We start from the raw sequence: 23,477 nt of genomic DNA, 5'->3' as shown, positions 1-23,477 counted from the left end.
ATGACTTGCGCACAGTATGGTGGAGTGTGGTCGTCGAAAGCACTCATGTTCCAAAGACATGGGAAGCATTCAAAGACAAAATCAAGAAGCACTTCCTACCTACACAGTTTGAAGAGGATACTTGTAGGCAATTGCGAAGATTGAGGTAGTTGGATAATGAGAGTGTGGACGTATACACCAAGAAATATCTTTCCTCTCTACTTCAATTGAAAACCATTGAGAAAGTGTCCCAAAAGGAGCAATGTCGTACCTTTGTTGAGGGTTTATGCCTTACTATTCGTGCTGATGTACGTATGCTTCGATCATCTACAACTTCTGATGCTATGGATTTGGCATTAGAGTCAAAAAGAAAGCAGGGAAGAAGCTTTGCTACTCGCATCCCTCAAGCAAAGAAGCATACTTCATACTTCAAGTAGGAGGGTGTAAGTGGAAAAGTTGGTAGATATGATGGTAAGTCTAATTGGAAACCTGCTAAGTCACATGTTAATCGAAGAACCAAAGAACTTGTCACATGTTACGAATGCAAAGAGAAGGGACACAACTCTTATGAATCTCCAAAGAATCCACTTGCTACACACAAGATAGGTACCCAAGCAAAGAATGCTACCAACAATAACGGAGGCAATGGAGGGAGAACCAATGGACGTGCCAATAGTAATAGTCAATGCAACAACTCCGCACGGATCAACTACATTGATGATGGATCCCATGATAAATCTTTCAAGCAAGAGGGCGAGGATGAGGACAACGACACTAAAGATGCCGACTACACCCCTTTAGGTAAGTGTTATTCAGGTAAAAGTGCATCTTATTTTCGTACTTCTTTGTTACATATGACTGCACTATTGCACGAAAAAGAACATAGTGTCTTATTTGATGATGGAAGCACCCATGATTTCATTTCACAACGTTTAGTTGAAAAGTTAGGGCTCACAACCATCAAAACAAAATATAAAGTCAAATCAGCTTTTCAAGGATCGAATTATAATTGTTTGCAAATGGTTAAGGATCTCGAGGTGACTTTAGGGCCATTAGTTGAGAGCCGTGATTTCTTAGTCGCTCCTTTGCGTGGGCAAGATCTTATTCTAGGGATGCCTTGGCGCATCAATCATAATGCCAAACCTAATTATCTTGAACGCACCATTACTGTGACTCAAGGCATTGAGACTATGACTCTAGAATGCAACAAGAATCTTCCCTCTTGGCCTAGTATATTGTCACATACCCAAGCTAAAAGAGCTTTGCGCAAACGTGAGAAGACATATCTGGTTATGGTCAATAAGATTGAGGCTAGTCCTGAGACTAAGAAAACTAAGCAAGAGCCTTTGGATCCTTTTCTAGCTACCTATGACGATTGCTTTATGGAAGACTTACCCCCTGGCCTACCTTAATCTAGACCTAAGGATCATAAGATTGACCTTATTCCAGGTAGCGCACCACCATGTAAATCACCATATAAACACAATCCTACTGAGCAGTAAGAGATTCAATTCCAAATAGAAGATCTTTTGGCTAGAGGCCTAATTCAACCTAGTAGCTCACCATTTGGGGCACCCGTTCTTCTGGTCAAGAAGAAAAATGGAACTTTTCGAATGTGCATCGATTATCGTGCCTTAAATAAAATCACAGTGAAAAATCGATACCCCATTCCAAGAGTTGATGATCTACTCGACAAGTTGAAAGGATCCACAATCTTGAGTAAGATCGATCTTAAGTCAGGATATCATCAAGTGAGAGTGATCGAGCCCGATATTTTCAAGACTGTTTTTAGAACCCAAACTGGTCACTATGAATTTCTTCTTATGCCTTTTGGATTGACCAATGCACCTGCCACATTTAGTCGGATGATGAATTGTATCTTCCTACCCTATCAAGACTTTGTGGTAGTTTTCTTTGATGATATCATGATGTATAGCAAGAGTCGAGAGGAACATGAGAAACACTTGGATCTTGTTTTCTCTCTCTCATGTGAGAACCAATTGTACCCCAACCCGGAGAAAAGTTCTTTTTTCCAGCTTGAAATTGAATATCTTGGACACATTGTTTTAGCTGAAGGCATTCGAGTAGATCCCAAGAAGGTAGAAGTGATAGTAAACTAGCCACAACCTAAAGATATCCATGAGTTATGATATTTTCTAGGTCTATGTAGTTTCTAACACAGATTTATTAGAAATTTTGCACACAAGGCACATCCATTGACCGAACTACTTTGTAAGACTCGTGCTTTCTCTTGGGGTAAGCAGCACACTTTAGCTTTTCAATGACTTAAGGGTGTAATGATGCACACACCAGTTTTGACCATGTCAGACTTTACAAGACCCTTCTTTGTCATGGTTACTGATGCTAGTGGGTTTTGGGACTATGCTCATGCAAGATAACCATTCAATTGCATTCGAGTCACGTAAATTAAAACCAGCAGAGCTAAACTATTCCACGTATGATAAAGAATTAGCCGCTGTGGTGCATGCCCTTAAACTCTAGAAACACTATCTTATGGGTTTCGAGTTACTCATTGAGACTGATCACCAGAGTCTTAGACATCTCCTTACTCAGCCGGTGATCTCGGATCGGCACATTAAATGGGTTGCCTTCATTGACAACTTTAAACCGATGATTTAATATCAACCAGGCAAAGACAATGTAGTTGTCGATGCACTGAGCCGTCCACCTAGCATAAATAATATCTCAGTCATTGAGGGAGACCCTTTCGAGTCTATGAAGGTGGACTATCCTACTGATCGACACTTTTCAGAAATTTGGCATAAGATTAAGCAAGCTAATAGCACCCCTATGGCATCATATTCCATTCATAATGACTATCTATTCTACGAAAAGCGCTTGTGTGTCACTGCACCATTTCGATGCTTGGTACTAGAGGAGGTACATCAGCCACCCTATAGGGGACATAGAGGCGTTGTTGCTATGTATCAGACTGTGATTCAAGATTTTTTCTAGCCTAAGCTTAAAGTTGATGTTGCAACTTTTGTTGCACACTGTCTTATTTGTCAAAAAGTCAAGAGCTACAAGGGCAAATATCAAGGTTTACTTATGCCTTTACCAATTCCTCATGGCCCATGGGAGCAGATTTCTATGGACTTTATTACTGGATTTCCTACAACTAGCTCAGGTTTTGATATGATTTGGACTATCATTGATAGATTTAGCAAGCAGGCTTACTTTATTCCTTGTAAGAAGACCTTGACCGCAGTTCAAGCTGCTCATTTGTTCATCAAGCACATCTTTATACACCATGGCCTTCCAAAAGTAATCGTGTCAGACCAGGATAGTAAATTTTGTAGTAACTTCTGGACTGCACTCTTTGACAATCTTGGTACAAAGTTAGATTTTTCCACTGCTTTTCATCCCGAGTCTAATGGCCAAACCGAGGTCATACAAAATACTATTTGTGACATGTTATGTGCTTACGTGTCTAGTCAGCCAGGCAACTAGGACAAATTTATACACATATTACAATTTGCCTACAACAACACTAAGCACTCTGCTACAGGCCAATCTCCATTCCAAATTGTCTATGGAAAGACCATTCCTACTCATTGACCCGCATTAAGCACCAAGTAGAGGATGCTAATCGATTTACTAAAGATTTCTCTAGCATTTTGGCTACTGTTAAAAAGAATATCGAGCATGCTCAAGCTGTGTATACTGCACGTGCAAACAAGGGTAGAAAGAAAGTTGTATTTGCTGAAGGTGACCTAGTCATGTTACGTATTGAGAAGCGCAGACTTAAGAGTATTGAGACACACCCTGTAGTTAGGTTTGCCCCTAAATCCTATGGTCCCTTTAAAGTTTTGGAGCGCATTAATGACAATGCCTATCGGCTCGAATTACCACCTGATTGGAAAATTCATAATTCTTTTCATGTGCACCTCCTAAAACCTTTCCATGGAGACCCACCAATTCGACCTATTTTAGACGATGCACCGTTGCTTCAAGGAGAGACCCACCTCTTAGAGCCAGACCAGATCATTGATCCACTCATCCGAGATGTGGAAACTCGTATCCTACTTATCTTCTTACATTTAAGAACCACCCCGTTGAGGATGCTAAGTGGATGCCCGAGCGATATTTTCACCAGTACCTGATTTATTGACTACTTTTTTGTCGTGCAATTGAGGGCAATTGCGATTTCAAGCAAGAGGGATGTTACGAGAATTGGAATTATCCCATTAATTTAATCCTTCAGTATTTAGTTTAGTGCGATCCAGCATTTTTATCGCGCAGCTGATGCATGTGTGCTCATTGTTCCGTAGTGATGCATGTGTGCTCCTACATGGCTGGATATACGGCTGCAAGGCTGTATGAATAAGCCTTATTCATCCCCGCATCACTGGAGTTGCACCTACGTGCCCAAAATATGGGGGATCATGCTTGCCAGATGCCATCGCCCAATCAATTACTCTTCCCCTGAATTCACACGATCAATCGTAATGAAATATTTCAAACATAAGATAACCTTGGAATTAATCACCACAATCAATCAACCTTTCAGTATTATAGCAATGCGAAATCAATAAATCATACACATGAATAAATCGTACGGATGGTGCACACATGCTACACATATCGTCATCACTTTCAAAAGCTTATGTACATATTTGAATTTTGGATTATTAGTGGCTTGGCTAAGTGTATAAACTAAAGTTAGAAAAAGCTAGCTATTCTAGAAGGTGGATGGGCTTTTTGTAAAATGGGGTATGGAGGAAAGCACAGAGGTTTTTGTATGATTTTTGCTCGGAAGCTTTTTCGGGAATATAATAAATACATAGGAGGTGGAAGGAGAGCACCACACCTATGGGGGGAGATTGTACCCAGCAGGCTTGTTCTGTCTCTTCTATTTGTGAGTTTTGAGAGTTTGTGCGTATTTTCGAAGAGTGTTGCTTTTTTCAAGGATTTGCAGGTTCCTCAAGCGTTTCCCGTCGCATCCAACAACATTTGTCTAAGGAAAGATCAGCAAGTCGTGAGGGTTGATCTCCAAACATGGAAGGCTCACACTAGGTCTGGAAATCTATTTGCAGCAGCTGAATTGGATACCATAGATAGGTCTATGCCGGTAAAGCTGGTTTGAAAATATGTGAAAGAGGATAGTGGTATGCTCCTTTACCAAAACTAGAAGACTCACTTGATTGGATGCATGAATTGGCGATAGATCTATTAACTGCTAAGGGCACTCAGGCAATGCACCTTGATGATGAACAACTTAACTCCATTACACCTTTTTACACCATAAGAGCGGTACCACCTTATCAAATTGAACTACCTAATCAAATTGACGTAGGAATTGACAATGCCATTGATCCTAACGAGATAGATATGAATCCATCTCAACTTTGGGTACAGCTGACATCAATAGGTGCACCATGCCAAATACAAGCCATGGCAGATTGGCAAGCAAGCCACAATCTCATCTCCTGGGAAACATTAAAACATCTCGGCCAGGTACGCCTTCAAGTATGTGATTATGAAATCCATAGAGGGTACGTTTATTAAGGTTATTGGTTCTGTAATGTTGAATGTTTCCTTGGACAATTACACTGTGCCTTGCAAGTTTTTTGTAGCTCCTGCAGGTATATTAACAGAAGCTGCCATTCTTAGTAAAAGCTGTATCCAAGACACTTACAAAGGATTATTTGGTGATGAGCCGACCCAACAAGATGTGCTAAGCACTACCAATCGGCCCAACTTGTTCAAGCACCAACATCAGCAACTACTTCCACCTCCCTATCTCGACAAGGACGCCACCAAGGAAGAAGACAAAGACAAAAGGCAACCAAGCAAATATGGGTCCAAAAGGATCTACTGAAGGATCAAGGATACTTTGAGGGTGAATTGTATTTTTGGATTCCAAAGAAACCTCAACACATAAGGCCACCCCCTCCTCTAAACATCGAGCCTCACCATCGCCAGCCACCCCCTCATGTAAACAACAAACCTCAACATCAAAGAAGAAGATGGTGCCATCCAACAAGGAAGGTACATTACCAATGGTTTCCCACAAGACTACTCAAGGCATTACCTTGGCAACTCTTATATATGGGTACCCAAGCCTCGCTAGAGCAATCAACAACCCATCCATGCTTGCCCTAAGCCTAAATGTGCACCATCTCCATCACAAAAGCAAGAGCAGAGCCCAAAATCTATCAATACGAAAGCATCAATGAGTGCAGATGCACCAGTAGTAGTCACACAAGAACCTACTCTGCAAAGATGCCAAGAACAGCGAGAACTTACTTGCAAGGACAAGGGAAAAGCACCAATGCAGGAGGATCATACACAAAGGAATTCATCTACCTCCTCGCGAGTAGTTACACAAGAACTTGTCTAAAAAAGGGAGACAGTAACACAAGAACCTGCTCGACCACAAGTCTGTCAAAAGGCATGTCAATTTATTGCTTCATCTTCAAGGCAACTAGGACTAACACAAGAACCTGTCTTGAAAAAAGAGATAGTAACACAAGAACCTGCCAAGACAAAAGCTGAATCCACGCTGGGAGCCACACAAGAACCTTCCTTACTGAGAAATTCGGCATCCTTGTCACTCGAAATTCCAAGGACTTTCCTGAGAAGCCGCTTGCCAAATTCCAAGGACTTTCCTGACAAGAAAGTCTTTCTTCAGCCGTTTCTCCTATACTCGAGAGCGAATAACCAAGCCTGGTCGACACCGCCTAAGAGTAACTGTTTGCGCTTTGTGAACAATGTAGAGCGGCGCGCGTGGCGGCACTACGAGTTGGTGTGAACCCAGCCTTATTAGGTTGGCTTAGCTTGTTTTAAAGAAGAGATGTTTGGAACGGCACTCCCTTCATAGCCACTCCCACTCTCTCTCTCTCTCTCTCTTTCTCTTAGCATTTGAGGAATTGCCTAATTCTTTGGGCTGTCGTAGCTTTGCCCAATTATGGCTCCAGCTGCGCTCAAGAGCAAGAAAGCCGTAGCTTCCAAAAAAGAGGAGCCTGTGAAGCAAGAAATCGTCATGGAAGAACCTGACGAACAGGAGGAGGAGGTGGAAGAGCAGGAGGAGACAGCGGCGGAGGCGCAGCAAGTTGAAGCTGAAGACGAAGAGGCGGAAGAGGGCAATGAAGTAGAAGACGAGGAAGAAGAGGGCGACGAGGGCGATGAAATGGAAGAGGAAGAAGCGGCAGAAGAAGAAGAAGCAGGGGATGAGCCTCAGACGCAACCGATGGAGGAGAGGCCACAGGAAGCAGAAGATGCGCAGAACGGCGGTTCAGCCACAGCTCCCAACTCAGATGGAGACGGAGGAAAGGCAGCTCAAGACTCTTCCGACGTTGCGGCAGACAAGAATGCGAGCCCTGGCGGGTTAGTTGTCGTAATTACGGCCTAGTTCGTGTCTGTTGCTTCTCGGTGATGAGTATAAGGTTAAAGCGGATGGTTTTACATATCTTTTGCAGGGGCAAGATCTTCATCGGCGGTCTAACATGGGAAACCACCAGCGGTCTGTGGAGTGAACCTGTTTTTCTTTTGTGATCTTTGCCATTTTTGGAATTCAAGCCGTCTGATGCTTTAGGTCTGGCTAATTTGCAGAGATGCTTACAAGCCATTTTAAGAAGTACGGCGACATAACGGATTCTGTCATCATGAAAAATAAGAGTACGAACCATCCCAGAGGCTTTGGTTTTGTGACATTTGCGGATCCATCTGTTTTAGACAAGGTTTTAAAGGACAACCATGTCATTGATGGAAGAACGGTACGCTTGCTGTGGCTTATTCTCTCATGCTTGCAGCGTTAGGGTTCTTAGACTAGATTGATTTTTTGTGTTTTTTTCATTTTCTTTTTCTAGGTCGACGCCAAGCGGACTGTGCCACGCGAAAAGATGTCTGGTGCAAGCAAGGGACCGAAGACAAAGAAAATTTTTGTCGGAGGCCTAACAACCGCTACTACGGATGGTAACGTGACATTTAGCTAGGGCTTTTCCCGTTTCTTCAAATTGAGGGCGGTTGGCTAACTCTTCTCTATCACTGCAGAGGAATTCAAAAATTATTTTGCCGAGTTTGGAAAGATTGTTGAATGCCAAATTATGCAAGATCACAGCACTGGGCGCTCTCGGGGATTTGGATTCGTGACTTTTGACAGCGAGCAAGTTGTGGAAAATATTCTCGCACAAGGCAAGATGCACGAGCTCGGTGGAAAGCAGGTAAAACCTGAAAATCGCTTTAATAAGACTTGTGCAGCTCTAGGTTTTACCTTTGCAGTATGGGTATGTTACATGCTTTCCGAACACCTCCAGTCTTACTGCATCTTGTATTTAATCAAATTATCTGTTTTGAATTTTGATCCTTCTCTCAGGTGGAGATCAAGAAAGCAGAGCCCAAGCGGACCACCCAAGAAACTCCTGCTGGTTATGGTGGTGGCAGTGGTGGTCGTCTTGCAGGCAGAAGTGGTGGTGGTGGTTACAATTCCAATTCTGGAGTCTTTGGAGCTTATAATGGAGATGATACTCTTTATGGGGCGGCAGGAGCTGGTTACTATGGTATAAGTGGAGCAAGGCCTGGAGGCTACCCTTATAGTGCTGCTTATGGGTATGGTGCTGGTTATGGAAGCTCCTATGGGTATGGTGATGTTGATGATGGTTATGGTGCATTGGGCTATAACTATACAGGTTATGGTACTGGATCTGGCTATGGCTATAACTATGGTGGTGGTTATAGTGGTGTCAGCCGTGGTTATGGTGGTGGGAGTAATGGGCGTTTCCATCCTTATAACAGATGATTTTATATGGAAAGTTCATTAACAAAAATTTTCGTCAATGTCATGTCCACGAGGTACATTAGCTTCAGCCTTTATAAGCAATGCAACTACTGAGATGTCCTTTCAAGCCTTTGTTTATCTGTAATTTTGATCGTCTGCCTGCATTTCAAACTTCAGTCTCAACGATATCCCTCCCCTTTATCTGTGAATCGGATGTAATGTCGTGCTTTACAAAGGTAAGTCCCAAGGATTTTGGCCCTTTGGATATTGAGGTTTTATCTGTTTCCAATGCTGGAAAAGCATAAATTCTCTTGCTTTTTAATCTTCCTGGAATATTCACAAGTTTTTTCTTTTCACTTAGTGTGCTAAGGACTATTATTTGCAGCGAGCAACCTTGCAAGTTTGTATCCTCTTGAAACTACCGTCGGTTTACTTCGCCCGATGCTCTTGCATGTCCCTTGGTATTATGTTTTTGGCTTTCGGATTGCACTTCAGGTCACCGTACAACCGAGTACAAGCTTTAAATCATGAATGTTGCAAAATCTTCGAGTCGGGGCATTGTTCCAAAGACTAAAAAATACTTCACATGAGATTCTTTGTGGCTAGGGACTGGTGTCTTTAAGCAATACTTATTTAGAATAGCTTTTGATGATAATTGGTCGAGTCCCTATGTTCAAGGTCACCTTTAGTGTGAAACACCGGTGTACACCTACTCACGTGTCAATGGGTCACCTATGTGAGCAAATAACAAGCAGTTTCGTCAAATATTTTTCTCAGATAGTTTACCAAGTCAGGGGTGTCTTTCAAACAAGGGGATTCGTACATGGAGTCTAAACTACATTGTGGCAAAACGAGCTCATCGTTTTTTGGGTTCACAAACATTTCATTAGTTATGAAGTTTGCAGAGTTCATTATGGCCTCGTGTAACCTGACATGGCTTCTTAATGACCAATGTATTCTGAATCAGAGAAGTTTGTAGCGGTGCTAGTTGGTCAGGCAACTTCATATTAAAAATGATAACTTTCAGAACTGCTATGCCCCACCCCCCCTCCCACCCCACGCAAAAAAAAATCCCTTCCCCCCCCTCCATCTAACATGCTACCATTTTTCCAGCAACAGCAAGTCAATATTCCTATGTTCCAGAACAGAAGGTTGCTGTCTGTTATGCATGGGGGTTCTTGTGGGAACTCGACGCTCTTTAGATTCTGCATACCCGTCTAACATGCTACCATTTTTACAGCAACAGCAAGTCAATATTCCTATGTTCCAGAACAGAAGGTTGCTGTCTGTTATGCATGGGGGTTCTTGTGGGAACTCGACGCTCTTTAGATTCTGCATACCCGTCATTTTTTTGACAGGTTAACCAAACAGCATAGGGGGTGACAAGTTTCAAGGTTGAATGATTACCAACAAGCATGAGAAAGACAGATTGAGACATGTTGCAGGGTTTATGCTCAGATGATGACATGTTTCAGGGTGAATGCTTTGTGGCTCTCTGCAGCAACACTTCAATGAAGAGTCAAGTGAGAATCCAGAAGGTGCAAACGGCCACCGTCGACACTTTTGGATTAAGGGTCTGCAATTTGAAGCTACCACTCAGGTTGTTCGTGACTTGGTCTATGTACAGGGTAAGATATTTGTGACTTGGTGCATAGTCTGTCCACCTATCATTGATGTCAACTAGTGTATGGCCCTTTTCGCTTCTGTCATGGCATGTTTAGCCATTTTACCAGGCTTCCATAAATCTAGAAAGAGTGCACAGCTGGGTTGCAGGAAACCCTTTTAATTGTGTCAGAAGATCAGATTGTTTGTGGCTTGGTCTGCCTGCGTAAGGATTTACAACTCCCAGTTCTTTGCCTGCTGGAAGATTTGTGACTTAAAGATTCAAATGTCCACCTAGGATTGATGCCAGCTTACAGTATGCCCTCTTTGGTCCATTGTAGTATCTCTATCTTTAGAGGATTCTGTCACTGGAAAAACAAGCACTGTGGGGCTGCAGGTGCAACTCCATCTACTTCAAGAAAAACTTACCTTGAGAAGGTGCTTACTAGAGCTTGAGATCAGTATGGCAGAAGTGAATTGATAATCTAGAAGATACTCTTCTCCAACCCTCAATTTGTCCTGAGTGAAAAGGATGGTCAACATTCAGGTCAATGAGATGCAATAGAAAATAGAGACAAAGTGCTAAGTGGATACAAGCAAAGACGGTGAATAATAAAAGAGGTGGGAGCATCGCAGGTCACAGTGGGCGAATTGAAGGATGGGGTGATGATTGGGACTTGTCTTCCTAAAGTAGATGGAAGTCAGAATTGCTTACCCAACGTAACTGAAACAGAAAAGTGGCAATAGGGCGCTATTATCAAAGCACTCTGATTGGAGAAGGCGATTCCATTTTGAACTAATCAGGCTAGTTTACATGTAGGAATGCAACAAGTATTGTTTTTACTTGAGATCTCATTTTTACTAACCACATGGGTGTATCCTTCTATGTGAGTTCTTGTGACATGACTTCACATCCCGGCTTGGCATCTTTTGCCACCATGTGTACATCTTCACGGGAAGTTAAGAGTACTCTCTTTTCATGGCTGATCACCATGCATTGCTATCTCCACTATAGCACTTGTTACCTTTAGTGTGGCCCTTTTTGGGCATCAGAGCTCTTATCGCCTTCATTGCGGTCCATCGCATTTAGTGCGATATGTCGCCTTTAGTGTGACTAGTCACCTTCAGTGCGACTCTATCACCTTTAGTGTGATCAACTGTCTTTAGTGCGGTCTTGGTTTGCCATCTCTAGCATGGCCTATGTTTACCATCTTCATCCAATGATAGGATGTTGGAAGCTAGTGCATGGGGTGCAATTCACACCAGTGAAGTTACGAGTCGAATGATTATCTTATCGGATCACCCTCCACCTAGTATTAAATTACCAACATGTCGAACAAGCGCACATGCACGAGGGTTCTCTAGATCTGATTATTCTACTCCTAACACCTTTAATTTCTTTGGAGGTGAGCCTTGGTGTGTTAGTGTCATGTGCACGGATTGGTATCTGAAGAGTATTGGGATACACGAGATTGCTCAGGTAGCCTGGGGAGGGCTAGTCAAGATTGATTCTCGAGTTCTGGCAAGGGTACGAATGAGTTAGAGGTCTTTGCTATTTTGGGTGCATTGGGCCATAGTCCCAGAGGTTCAATTCTTAGAGAGCCGTTGGGAGCAAGTCTCGTTCCCAGGTGCTAGGTTTGATCTTGGATTGAGTTGCGGACCTACACTTGCATCTTAGCATAGCCCAAGGCCCAGCAGCAAATCCCAAGTTTTTAGGCGCCGCTTGGTGGTATGGGACACTAGGTTGGTTAGGATTTGGTTGGGAGTTTGTGCCAGTAGCTTAGCTTGTGGCTCAACGGGGACATCTCATGATTCGGGATAGCATCCCGTAGATGTCATGGTTAGGTGGTGAGCAGCTTGCTCAGATTTATCATGCTTGATGTGTTCTTGTGTTTGCTTGCAGATCAGAGGTTTCAGGAGTGCTGTGGTCATGTTAGTTAGGCTATGATGCTTAGTTAATGAGGACAGATTTAGATCACATAGACTTGCGAGTTGGAAGTGATCTCAAAACCCAGTCAATGAGTATCTAGTTTCTAGGGATTTTGGAGAGCTAAAAGATGGTTCCAGTTTGGTAGAATTTTGAGTTGTTTAGAGCTAGATACAAGCCGTTTAAGTTCTCGGGTTAACTGAGTCCTAGGCCTTGGATTAATTAATTGTGTGCATGGGTAGAGGCGTCATGGCGAAAAAATTTTAAGTGACCTATTTAAAGCATTCAAATAACTCCTAAAAATTATTCTAACATAGAATAACAATTCAAATATTATAATTAGAAAAATAGAATATTAGAAATCGTTTTTTCAGCTTTTTCAGCTTGCTTTTGGTGCTTTCTCAACTTTTTGTAGCTTTTTGCTTTCACCTAAGGTTTGTATAAAGTTTGGGCTCAGTTCTAAGCAGTCACAATTGCTCTCTTTGCAAATTTGCACCCTCTCCTTGTTGGTCTCTTTGCAAATTTGCCCTCTTCATAGCCATCCTCATGTTGTCCAACTTGTGATTATAGGAATTTCTGCTTTAGCCTATCTTTCTTCCTTTCCAGTGCCCAAGATAAGTCACAGGACAAGTATTCTTTGTGTATTTCACTTCACTTTTATCAATCACTACACTTTCTTTTATGCGTTGTTTTTCTTGCATTCAACTCCAGTTTTTTTCTTTTTGGTTACCAGAAAGTGATTTTCAGATTTCGTTTTTCACTCATAGGACTTTTCAAAACTGTTTTTATTTATACTGAACATGTTCCCTTCGATTTCCTAAGGTTCTAACCTCGTTTAGGTTAAAAATGTTAACTGCTTCTGTTGTGAGTTGTGTTTTAGAGTCTAAGGTTTCTATACTCACCCTAATGGGTAGAATATGAGTTTTCTATGTTTCAAGGATAAGTGGGACCAAGACCATTGATGCGGCATTCTCGACCTGGTATCGGGCCAGGGGTTGCCTCAGTGGCTACATTCTTGGATGATTCTCAATCATTGTACATCCAAGTCCCACTTTGAAAAGTTCCAGCAGAAAAATATAATTGGGACCAAGATCATTTATGTGGCATTGTTGACCTGGTATCGGTTGCCCTAGTGGCATCTTTCTTGGATGATTCTCAATCATTGTACATCTAATTCCCACTTTGAAAAGAAAGATAATAGTAGTAGTCCTATATTTGAATCATGGTCTAGAACTCTGGATTTCCCAGAGGGGGTATTGTCTAAAGATTTGTACTACCATTGTAGTGAGGCTAACCATAATTGAATATATAAAAAATACACTGGGTTTACCCAGTTGGGGGGAGCGACCTCATTCTCACCCGCTCGGATGCCGGTGTAATTGTCTCTATCACTTTTATTTTCCTATTGTTATGTGGTGTGAATGCATTTAAAGTTGTGGTATTTTTATGTGGACTTTATAAAATTTCTAAAATTCTAAGTTTATTACTAAGTTATTCGATTGGAAATCACGCTTCCATGTAAGCAAGTCCCTGGCAAGTATCATAACGTAATCATCCTTTCCAGTTGAAGGACTTAGTACTACTTAGAATCCAGTCCTAGGTAATCTTAGGAAATCCATTGTGTGTGTGTGATTGAGTCACATTTGTGTCTAGTCTTTTGTCATCATGGTGGCTACCAGATATCTCAAATGGAGGGTCAGCCAAGAAAGTAACCCTAGCAGCCAAGGAGACCGTCACCACGAGCCCATGAAAGACTTCCAAGCATTCAGAGGCAATGGCAGAGGTGGACACAAGTCTCTAACATCCAGATATGGAAAGAGATTAGGAACTATAAGGGCTTCAACAGTTACTTGATTCTTTTAAGGTGGAATATTGAGGCATATTTACAAAGGAGGTATGCAGCGATGATTCAAGGATAGGCTTAGACCACAAAAGGCATGGGACGAAGGAGCATAATGAGAATCATGCCTCCATGAATCAACCACGTAAGGAGATAAGTAGAGAAAGCCCTTTGCCTTTTCTTGGTATGGAAAATATGTTATGGGATTATGGTGATGAAGATCAGGAAGGGGAATCTCAAGTTCGGAGAATAAATAAATCTTCTTAAAAGACAAAAAAGGAAACACTGAGTTCAAGAGTCATCAGTATCATCATAGTCTGAGCTAGAAGAAGACACCACAAGAGCAAGCACGTAAGTATCTCAGTGGCCTAAATGGAACTCTTCGTGATGAAATCAAGCGTTTTAATCCAAATACCTTGAAAGAAATTATTCCTTTAGTGAAAAGGATTGAGGAAAGATTTGATCTGATTTCAAAAAGAAAAGACACAAATATCATTGGAACGAACTAAGATTTGTCGAAGGAAAAAGAAATTTCAAGTTGGATTCAAATTAGCACAAGATGTTGCAGCAGATAGAAAGTAACTAGACCATCTCAGCACCAAGTACAAGAAAGAAGGGCTGAGTATCCGATGTTATGGGGCTCACAAATAATGGATTGTCCTTCAGAAAAGAAAAAGAGCAAAAGATGGGACAATCTACCAGTGCTAAATAAACTTGATGAGTATTTAATAGTTTTCTAGTGTATGAAGAGCCAATGAATAAATAAATAATAATTTTTTTAAAAAAAGGAAGGACAGTTTATTTGTTGGCATACTTTTCTTAAATGATACTCTGTTATTCAGCAAAGATGAAAAAGGAGCATAAGGAGCTCTTGAAAGCTGTAGGTATATCTATTGTGCATGGCTACTAAAAGAGTGAATTTTATTAAAGCATCATCCTTGATTTTTTTTAATCAATTTCGAAACCTCGTGCGAACACATTTCTATGGAGTTTTACTTCAGGTCTTCTGGAACCTGATGAACAAAGTACAAGACTTGCTAAGATTATGAGTCACAAAATTGGTGACGGAGGGTCGTAGATTTCATCGATGGTAATTGATTACATGTAACTTGAGTAAGGCTCCAGTCTCATACATTAAGAGCAAGTATCTACTAAAGTTTTGGATTATCCTAGTACTAATATAAGTGGCGGATGGGCAATATCATGCTGTGATTACTCTTATCAAATTCAGTTATATCAAGTGAATTTTGGATTGTCCTCTTAAGGAGAAAAGGGCAAAAGCCTAGACAACCTACAATGATAAAGGAACGGTGAAAGTGAAAGCTACCTTGGAAGTGGTTGAGGAATAAAGACAATCTACTTTTGAATTACAAAGATATTGGTAATCTAAACCCAAGAACATTATAAGTACTTCGCAAATCGGCAATGGAGGATTGTTCTATTCAAGGCTGTTGAGTGTTTCAACAATTGAGCTGACAACGGCAATATGATTATCAATTTTCTTAATACTATTAGCTTTCTTTTTCAAGTCTCAGAGTAGACTCATACTGTATGCATATACATGGAAGTATTCTTGTTCATTAATTTAAGCAAGGAGGTTTTATAATGCAATATTCCTATCTAACTTGTTCCCAGTTGAGGGCGATTTTTGGCAATGGAGAGAATGTAACAAGTATTCTTGTGACTCTCCTATATTTTTTCAAATCATTATTTTTACTTCCTTGAGATCTCATTTTTACTGACCACACGTGTGTATCCTTCTATGTGAGTTCTTATGACATGACCACATCCTGATCGGACATCTTCTACTACCATGTGCACATATTCATCTCGGTAGTTCAGAGTAGTCTCTTTTCATGATCGATCACCATGCATTGATATATCCAGTATATCAGTGTGACCCTTTTTGGACATTAGAGCTCTTATCGCCTTCAGTGTGATATGTTGCCTTCAGTGCAACCAGTCACTTTCAATGTGGCTCTATCACCTTGAACATGATCTACCGTCTTTAGTACAGTCAACATTGTATTCAAAATTTTTGGACTTTTTCTCTTGTTTTGGACTTTTTTCCCAAACCAATCACCTCCACTTGATATTGATCTAGTAGACTCAAAAAAGGGTGCTTTTGCAACACTATATATATCTATCTTTGCGAATTATGATCTTTTGAAGCAAAGGTGTAGGTATAGTGAGTGGGAAAGAGAATGTCACGGGAGACATGTGACACACCCCTTAATATGTGGCCACATAGGGCTTGATCCTTACATGCCCACCTCATTCTTGAGCCTTCTATTACGAGCTAATTTTTACTTATTTTTTAAAATTTATAATTAATTCTTTAATAGTAATAAAATTTATTAGTAATCCTTTTCTATTACCAAATAATTTTTTGATTAATTATTAACTTATTGATTTTTATTACTTCTTGTTGATTTTGTAATTATTAATTACTTTTATTACTAACTAGTTTTTTGCTTGATTAATAATTAATTTCTTAATTTAAACTTAATTATTAATAGATAGAATTTAAGAGTTCTTCATATCAACATAGAGGTGGTGTAAAGATACACCATTTTGAAAAATGATGTATAAGATCATCGAGAGGGGACCGCCACATAGGGACATATCTTCTCTTATGCTTCAGAATCTCTTTCTGAGTCATCAGACTCTATTACTGCATCTTTATTTGGATCAAGTCTACCCAAACAATGTTTGATATGTGCGAGGCTACTATCAGGGATCGTGATACTTTTTCCACATCATACCCATGCTTCTTTTTAAGATTTCGAGTCCTTGATTTCCAACAATGGATGATGCTACTCACCTCCACTTCACCCAAGCCCTCTTTATTTGGAGCCCATTTCCAAACAGCCCTCATAAAGTTGTTTCATTGTATACCTCTTTGGGAGATTTTTTGATGGTTTGGGTTCATACTATAATGCTGAATGTGCTATCCAACCAACCTTTGCGACCCAAATTGGTCCCCCTTAGTCATCCAACTCTGATTCTAGATCTATTGCACAAACGGCCGTCGGCAACAAAAAGTCCCTCTTGGATTTCATCGGATAGTACAAACTCTGGCAACGGCTTATCACCCTTCCTACCACAAAATTTACAAAGCAAAAGGCATTGCTCAGCTTCTTCCATATCTTCAGCTATAGTGGACTGTCTAGCAAATGCAACATTGAAAGTGACACAAGCTCATGGGATCCAGACTCTGTATTTGCCCAAATGCAACCACTTTATTTATTCTATATAATACCACATTTCCTACCATAAAATTTACAAGGCAAAAGGCATTGCTCAGCTTCTTCCATATCTTTAGCTATAGTGGACTCTCTAGCAAATGCAATGTTGAAAGTCACACAAGTTCATGGGATCCAGACTCTATATTTGCCCAAATGCAACCACTTTATTTTTTCTATATAATACCACATCTAAACTCTCTTCAAGAGTGAAATCCTGTATTGGGCAACAAAGATCATTTAATTTAGTAATGATTTTCTTTTAAATTTTCTTCTAAAATAATTAAAGGGTATAGGATCTAAACCCTAACCCTAAACTCTAAAGACTAAAATAATATATTTAGTTAATATATATTTATTTAGAAATTATTTGAATTAGGATTTAAATAAAATATTTATTACAGTTCATTAATATATTATAATATTTTAATATATAATGATATATTAAGATCCAAAATATATATTGTAATTTTAAAAAATCTTTCATATAAATTAAGATTTCAATACATTTATTTAGTATTAAATATGCATATTTATTTTCAAATATATTAAGATTTCAATATATTAGCATATATTAAGTTTTAAAACATCTGGCATTTGAAACTCTGACACTCTGCAGCTGCACATGTTGACCTACAATCTCACACGTGAGGACACACGCACACACACACAAAAGAAGAAGAAGAAGAAGAAGAGAGAGTAAGAGAGAGTGGGAGGGGGAGGAGAGACAAGGAGAGGGGATTATATAACCTATTATGTATTATTACATATAGATATATGTATATATGTATTATATATCTATATATATATATAATATACATATTTAAAAATTATATATATATGTGTGTGTGTGCTTTTTGTGTGTGTGTGCACGTGTGTGCATGTTTGTGTATGCATGTGTATATGTGTGTGCACACACGTGCACATGATGCGTGCGTGCATGCATGTGTGTGTGTGTGTGTGTGAGGGGAGTTAGTAAATGTGGCTTGACACACTATGAGAGAGAGAGAGAGAGAGAGAGAGAGAGAAAGAGAAAGAGAGAGAGGGGGGGGAGAGAGAGAGAGAGGGGGAGAGAGAGAGAGAGAGAGAGAGAGAGAGAGGTGTGCATGCATGCATGTGTGCGCACGCGCACGTGTGTGTGTGTGTGTGTGTGTGTGTGAGAGAGAGAGAGAGAGAGAGAGAGAGACTCAGTGGAGCACGTCTCTAACTCAGTGTAGACAGATCCTAGTACTCGTCTTTCTTTCCATGAATCATGCAAGGGTGTATTTCTAACCTATGTATGTATCTTTGATGGACATGATGCTTTGTACAAGCCTAACTTTAGTAAGATTAAGGCATGTGCAAAGTATCAGATTCCTGTGCAAAGGATTAGACCCCTGGAATATTATTTACATAGTTGGACATGCATATTTCCTTGTTCACTTACTTGAACCATGGATCCTACATGAGTATTAAAGGCATAAACATGCTTCTTGTGTTTTGGATGGGCATGATACTTTGCATAGCCTTAATATAAGTCCTTGCAAAGTATCATACCCTTGGAACATCATTTACATGGTTGGACACACATTTTTCCTTATTTCCTTATTGAAACCCTAAACCTTAAACCTTAATTTAATGGTATAAATTAGAAAAAAAATCAAAATGTACAAGTATCTTTTTAAAAACCCTATCTTTTTTAAATTAAATGGAAAAAAAATCAAATTGTGAAGATTTCTTTTAGCTATCAAATTGAAAAAAAAATCCAAATGTGAAATTATTATTTTTAAGAAAAAAATGCAAAAAAGTTCAAAATCTGTAAATGTTTTTTGAAAAAACCTCATTTTTGCTAGTAATTTGGGGGGAAAATAAAAAATTCTAGAAAACCCCCCTTTTGAGACATAAAATTGAAAATATCCTTCAAAAGTGAATTTATGTTTTTTGAAAGAAATTTATTAAAAAAACAAAGTAGAAACGTTTTCTTAAAAACCCTCATTTTTTGCTATTATTTTGTATTTTTTTCTCAAATTTAGAAATATTTACATGAAGGTGTTGCTTAAGCCACACCTTCAAAGGAAGCCTTCTCTAAAACAACATATGGCGTACGCCATATGTGAATTAATCATTTTGCTCAGTTTTGTATATTTTCTCTAAATGAGCTACATGCTAAAAAGAAAGAGGAGATGTGGCGTACGCCATATGTGAATTAATCATTTTGCTCAATTTTGTATTCTTTCTCTAAATGAGCTACATGTTCAAAAAAAAAAGGAGATGTGGCGTATGCCATATGTTTCACATTACCTTGATTTTGATCTTGGACATTTTTTTGGAATCTCGCTAGAAGTTGGAAGCCTTCCCACTAGTTCGTACTTGTGAAATGACTTGTGAAATGACTGACCCTCTCTCTTTATATATTCCTAGCCCTTTCAAAAAAACTCTTCCTGCCCATATTTCACTCTCTTTTACACAAAATTTTTAAATTTAAAATTTTTTTCTTTTAAAATTCAAAAAAGAGAATCCAATTCTCCACTACAGTGAGTGACCTATAAGGAGGGAATGCTAACACAAAGAAAGCAAATGCACAGGATAAGATAACGAAAAGAGAAAGTTCAAACAGCTTTGAAATGATTTGAATGCTTTAATTTAGTTCAATCTCAAGTCCTAAGGACACTTTTGTCCAAAGTAAAAGATTGTGTCATGCACCCTAATGTGTAGACATTGAACCTAATGCAACAATAGAGTATGAGTAGAATAGGAGTTTCTGTAGGTAGAAGTACTATAATTGGATAAGGCTGTGATGAAAAAGGTATTGATATCCTTGATTCTTCATGCTATAGGTGAGAAATTCTTGATTCTTCATGCTCCAAGAAATCCATAGCTGCAGGTGAGAAAATCTTGAATAAAGTAATTACATTTTTGAAAAATGTTCAATAGAATTTCCATGAACAAAGTAAACGACTAGAGCGAGAACTGCAACGAACTAAAAACTATAAACCATGCTAGACTACAAGCCACATCATCAACAATGTAAAATACATCCACAAATTGAAAGCGAATTGGAACATTGGAAGGCTTTAAAGGATGTGTGTGTTTGGCCCTTCGTTTCGTGATAGAACTTCACTTCTGTTACACTCAGTGTGTGAAGTTGACTCGTGCCTCTCACTCTCCCCGGGCGCCTAGCAAACACAAATCTAAGAAGCGTCCACATGAATCAGATGCGAGCTCGGCTGATCAAACTCCCAGAAGAGTCAAAGCCGGCTTGGCTACAACCTTGTGGCACTTGAAGATCACAAATCTCGCATGTTATAGTCTACCGCTACATGCTGTAGAACGAGGATCTCACCTTGTGAAAATGTGCTGGATTTCTTCTAAAGAAACCCAAAGTGGATCTGGACTGGCCTCCTCACCTTTGAAGCTATGCTGCAACTGCCAGCAAACGATAAGTGGTCCTATTTCTAGATTGCAGGTACGTTCATGGTCTATCTCACACCCCTTACGAGGGTGTCTAGTCCCAAAATAGTGAATGGTGGGGAGGATACTGCCAGCATGGTTCCCTTCCATGAAACTCAACAATTCTCCTTCCCTTGCATATCCATCCACCCGTCCTCATCGTTGCCTCCCTCATTGGTCCTCCCACTATGTCTCTCCCCCCCCTAATCCTTGCTTCCTTTTATGGCGGCATTTTCTGCCCCCCAGCCATCTATATTCTCCCTCCACAATTCCTTCGCCATTCCAATATCATTGCGCAGATTGAAGACGAACCTGGTGTTTGAGCCACAGCCCTCTTGCTCGCTCTCCTTAACTTCTATCTCCGCTTCACCGAAGCGTAACTTTATAACCTATATATACCCAAATGTTCTAAATATAAAAAATAAAAAGAATTATAAAAATTTTGGGAAAACTTGACATTGACATGAAACAAAACCATTCAAAACATCAAAATTAATTGCACCACTATTAATTGGAAAATGTCAAAATCCACAATTGTTCCACCCCACATTTTCTAGGCAATCTTCAATATTGCAGGAGGGATAAAAGTGGCACTATGCACGAGCTTCTCTGCACGCTTTCCTACCTTTTCACCATTTAAGGTAAAGTGAAAGGACTCAAACATGCCATCCTCCATGACCAATATGTGTTCCCGCATGTCCCTGAGAGTCCACTGTGACATGACAGTCACATTCTTAACATCTCCTAAATGAGAACCAATACATAAACTTACCCCTGTATTATCATCATCGTTAGAGTCAAGGGGGAGCCAATTGTCACCTGTTTTCTTCCATCGCCTATATTGGAAAGCAAAATATAACATTTGGTGGGAGATGTGGTACTTGACAACCACATTGTCCTTACATACATGGCATTGAAAGAGATCACCCTTTTGTTCACCTGACCTACTTTCCCAATTCACCCCAAGCGATTCCTCAAGGGCATTCTCATGTAGGCACTTGCATGACCACATGGTTTTTGTTCTGTGCATCTGGATAATATGAAAACAAGAAGCAAAAATGTGCAGAGGCATAAACCAAGACAACCTTACCCATTTAGAGCCAAATGTAAACTTCATGGCCATGCCCACATCCTTTGCAATCTTTTCCTTGTATGATTGCATTGTTCTTGTGTCCACCATGCTGCAATCCATGTCTTCAAGTTGTGGTGTTGCAATGCATTGAAGATGGCCATAGCCTAATGCCATCCTTGGAGTAATGTACTTGGCATTATACCAATAGATATTTCTCTGTTTCAAAGCAGAGGACTTCTCTCCAGCATGCATTTTCCTTCCTAAATCCTCATGAATGTCAGTAAACTCACCTAAGAAGCACTCGACTGGTTCCATTCCTCAAAGTCTGAAGGAAATACGTTTGCTATGCACAAGTGCTATTTCAAAATACAATTTCAAACTGACTCATTACACTGGTTCTATTTCAAAATACAATTTTAAACTGACTCATTACACTTCAAAATCTTACACAAAATGCAGACTTACAATGCGATGGTATTGTCGATTGATTGCTTGACGGAGGAAGGCGCATGTCCTTCCCCATGTAGATATGTTGCACCTTTGCAAGCAATCCTTTCTTCCCAAGCTTGAACTTCATCTTGTACCTCGGCCTTAAGACCATGGGAGCTAGAATGGAATCCCCTTTTTTATGGATTGGAAAGCATGAAACAATGGCATGTGTCCTTGTCCCCAGCTCCTAAACACACTAAGCGATGACATATGTCCTCTCTCACTCGACCCATCCCTAGTTCTTTTTACTCTTAGCACATTATGGAAAGGGAATAGGATAGAAATACATTTGAATATGGATGGTTCCACTTTTTCCCATTCACATCCTATTTTCTCACATGTGCAAAGACCCTAAGTTTTGCACTTAGGGATGCCTCTTCGTTTTGTGGCGCCAAGTCATTGATGTATAGATGATACATACTTATATATACATGGATGTAGAGAATGGTATATAGTGGATAATGTGGCTTCTTTAAGGGGTGTATTTGAATAGACTTAAGACAATGACGTGAAGGTACATGAGATGTGAAGATAGTCTATAATGTGGATCTCCTCCCCTGTAATGAGATATAGAAGTTCTTATGCATTCTTGTGTATTCCTCCCCCCTTTGCTCTTGCTTGTTCATGTGGTATCAGAGCAAGGTTTATTATTGGAATTTGCTGGTTAAGAGCAAGGTTGGTAGGCCTATGAGTGCCTAACAGTGAAGTTGTAGCTTGAGAGACTCAATAAATGAGACCTCATTGTTGTCATTGAGTGTGAGAGTCATCTGTCTATCCCCATCTTCTCTGTTTCCATTACTTCTCCCCTCTTTACATGTATAATGCGGTGTGTTGTTGAAACCATACACTGGAGCTTAGCTTTTGTAAAAGGTTATTGGAGATGAAATTGTTAGTGCATCAACACAATAGGTAGAGTAGCATCCAAAAACTAAGCCACTCTATCATTAGAGTCTCAGATGATTGCACAAGACAATTAGCCAACGTTAGATGAAATCAGAGTGTGGCTAGAAGACAAGATCGAGTAGCAGTGAGCGTTGCTTCATCGAGTCACCGCTACCTCTCTTTAGCTCTTCCATGAAATCTGCAAACATGTATGATGTGTTCCTATTGCTCCTCCTTACCAAAAGATGCGCTCTAGCAACATAGTTGCCAGA

The 23,477-nt window shown here is 40.0% G+C and overlaps 1 protein-coding gene across 1 annotated transcript; it reads left to right on the top strand.

The window, feature by feature from the left end:
* The first annotated feature begins 6,818 nt into the window (after positions 1–6,818).
* On the top strand, positions 6,819–9,155 carry LOC147896314 (uncharacterized). The gene is made up of 6 exons (XM_087383001.1): positions 6,819–7,329; positions 7,422–7,465; positions 7,555–7,718; positions 7,812–7,917; positions 7,996–8,165; positions 8,318–9,155. Exons 1-6 carry the CDS (start codon positions 6,911–6,913, stop codon positions 8,738–8,740), a joined length of 1,326 nt encoding a protein of 441 aa, XP_087239127.1. The 5' UTR covers positions 6,819–6,910; the 3' UTR covers positions 8,741–9,155.
* Positions 9,156–23,477: the final 14,322 nt, after the last annotated feature.

This window comes from Dipteris shenzhenensis, chromosome 12 (assembly GCF_047967505.1).
Source record: "Dipteris shenzhenensis isolate YYH24624 ecotype China chromosome 12, Dip_SZ_1.0, whole genome shotgun sequence".
NCBI lineage: Eukaryota > Viridiplantae > Streptophyta > Polypodiopsida > Gleicheniales > Dipteridaceae > Dipteris > Dipteris shenzhenensis.
The sequence above is the reverse complement of the archived record's forward strand: the minus strand, read 5'-3'. Positions and strand labels throughout refer to the sequence as shown.

Coding starts and splice junctions, on each gene's coding strand:
- LOC147896314 (XM_087383001.1), top strand. CDS start 6,911: ATGGCTCCAGCTGCGCTCAAGAGCAAGAAAGCCGTAGCTTCCAAAAAA. Junction 7,330..7,421: donor AAGAATGCGAGCCCTGGCGG/GTTAGTTGTCGT, acceptor TATCTTTTGCAG/GGGCAAGATCTTCATCGGCG. Junction 7,719..7,811: donor ATGTCATTGATGGAAGAACG/GTACGCTTGCTG, acceptor TTCTTTTTCTAG/GTCGACGCCAAGCGGACTGT.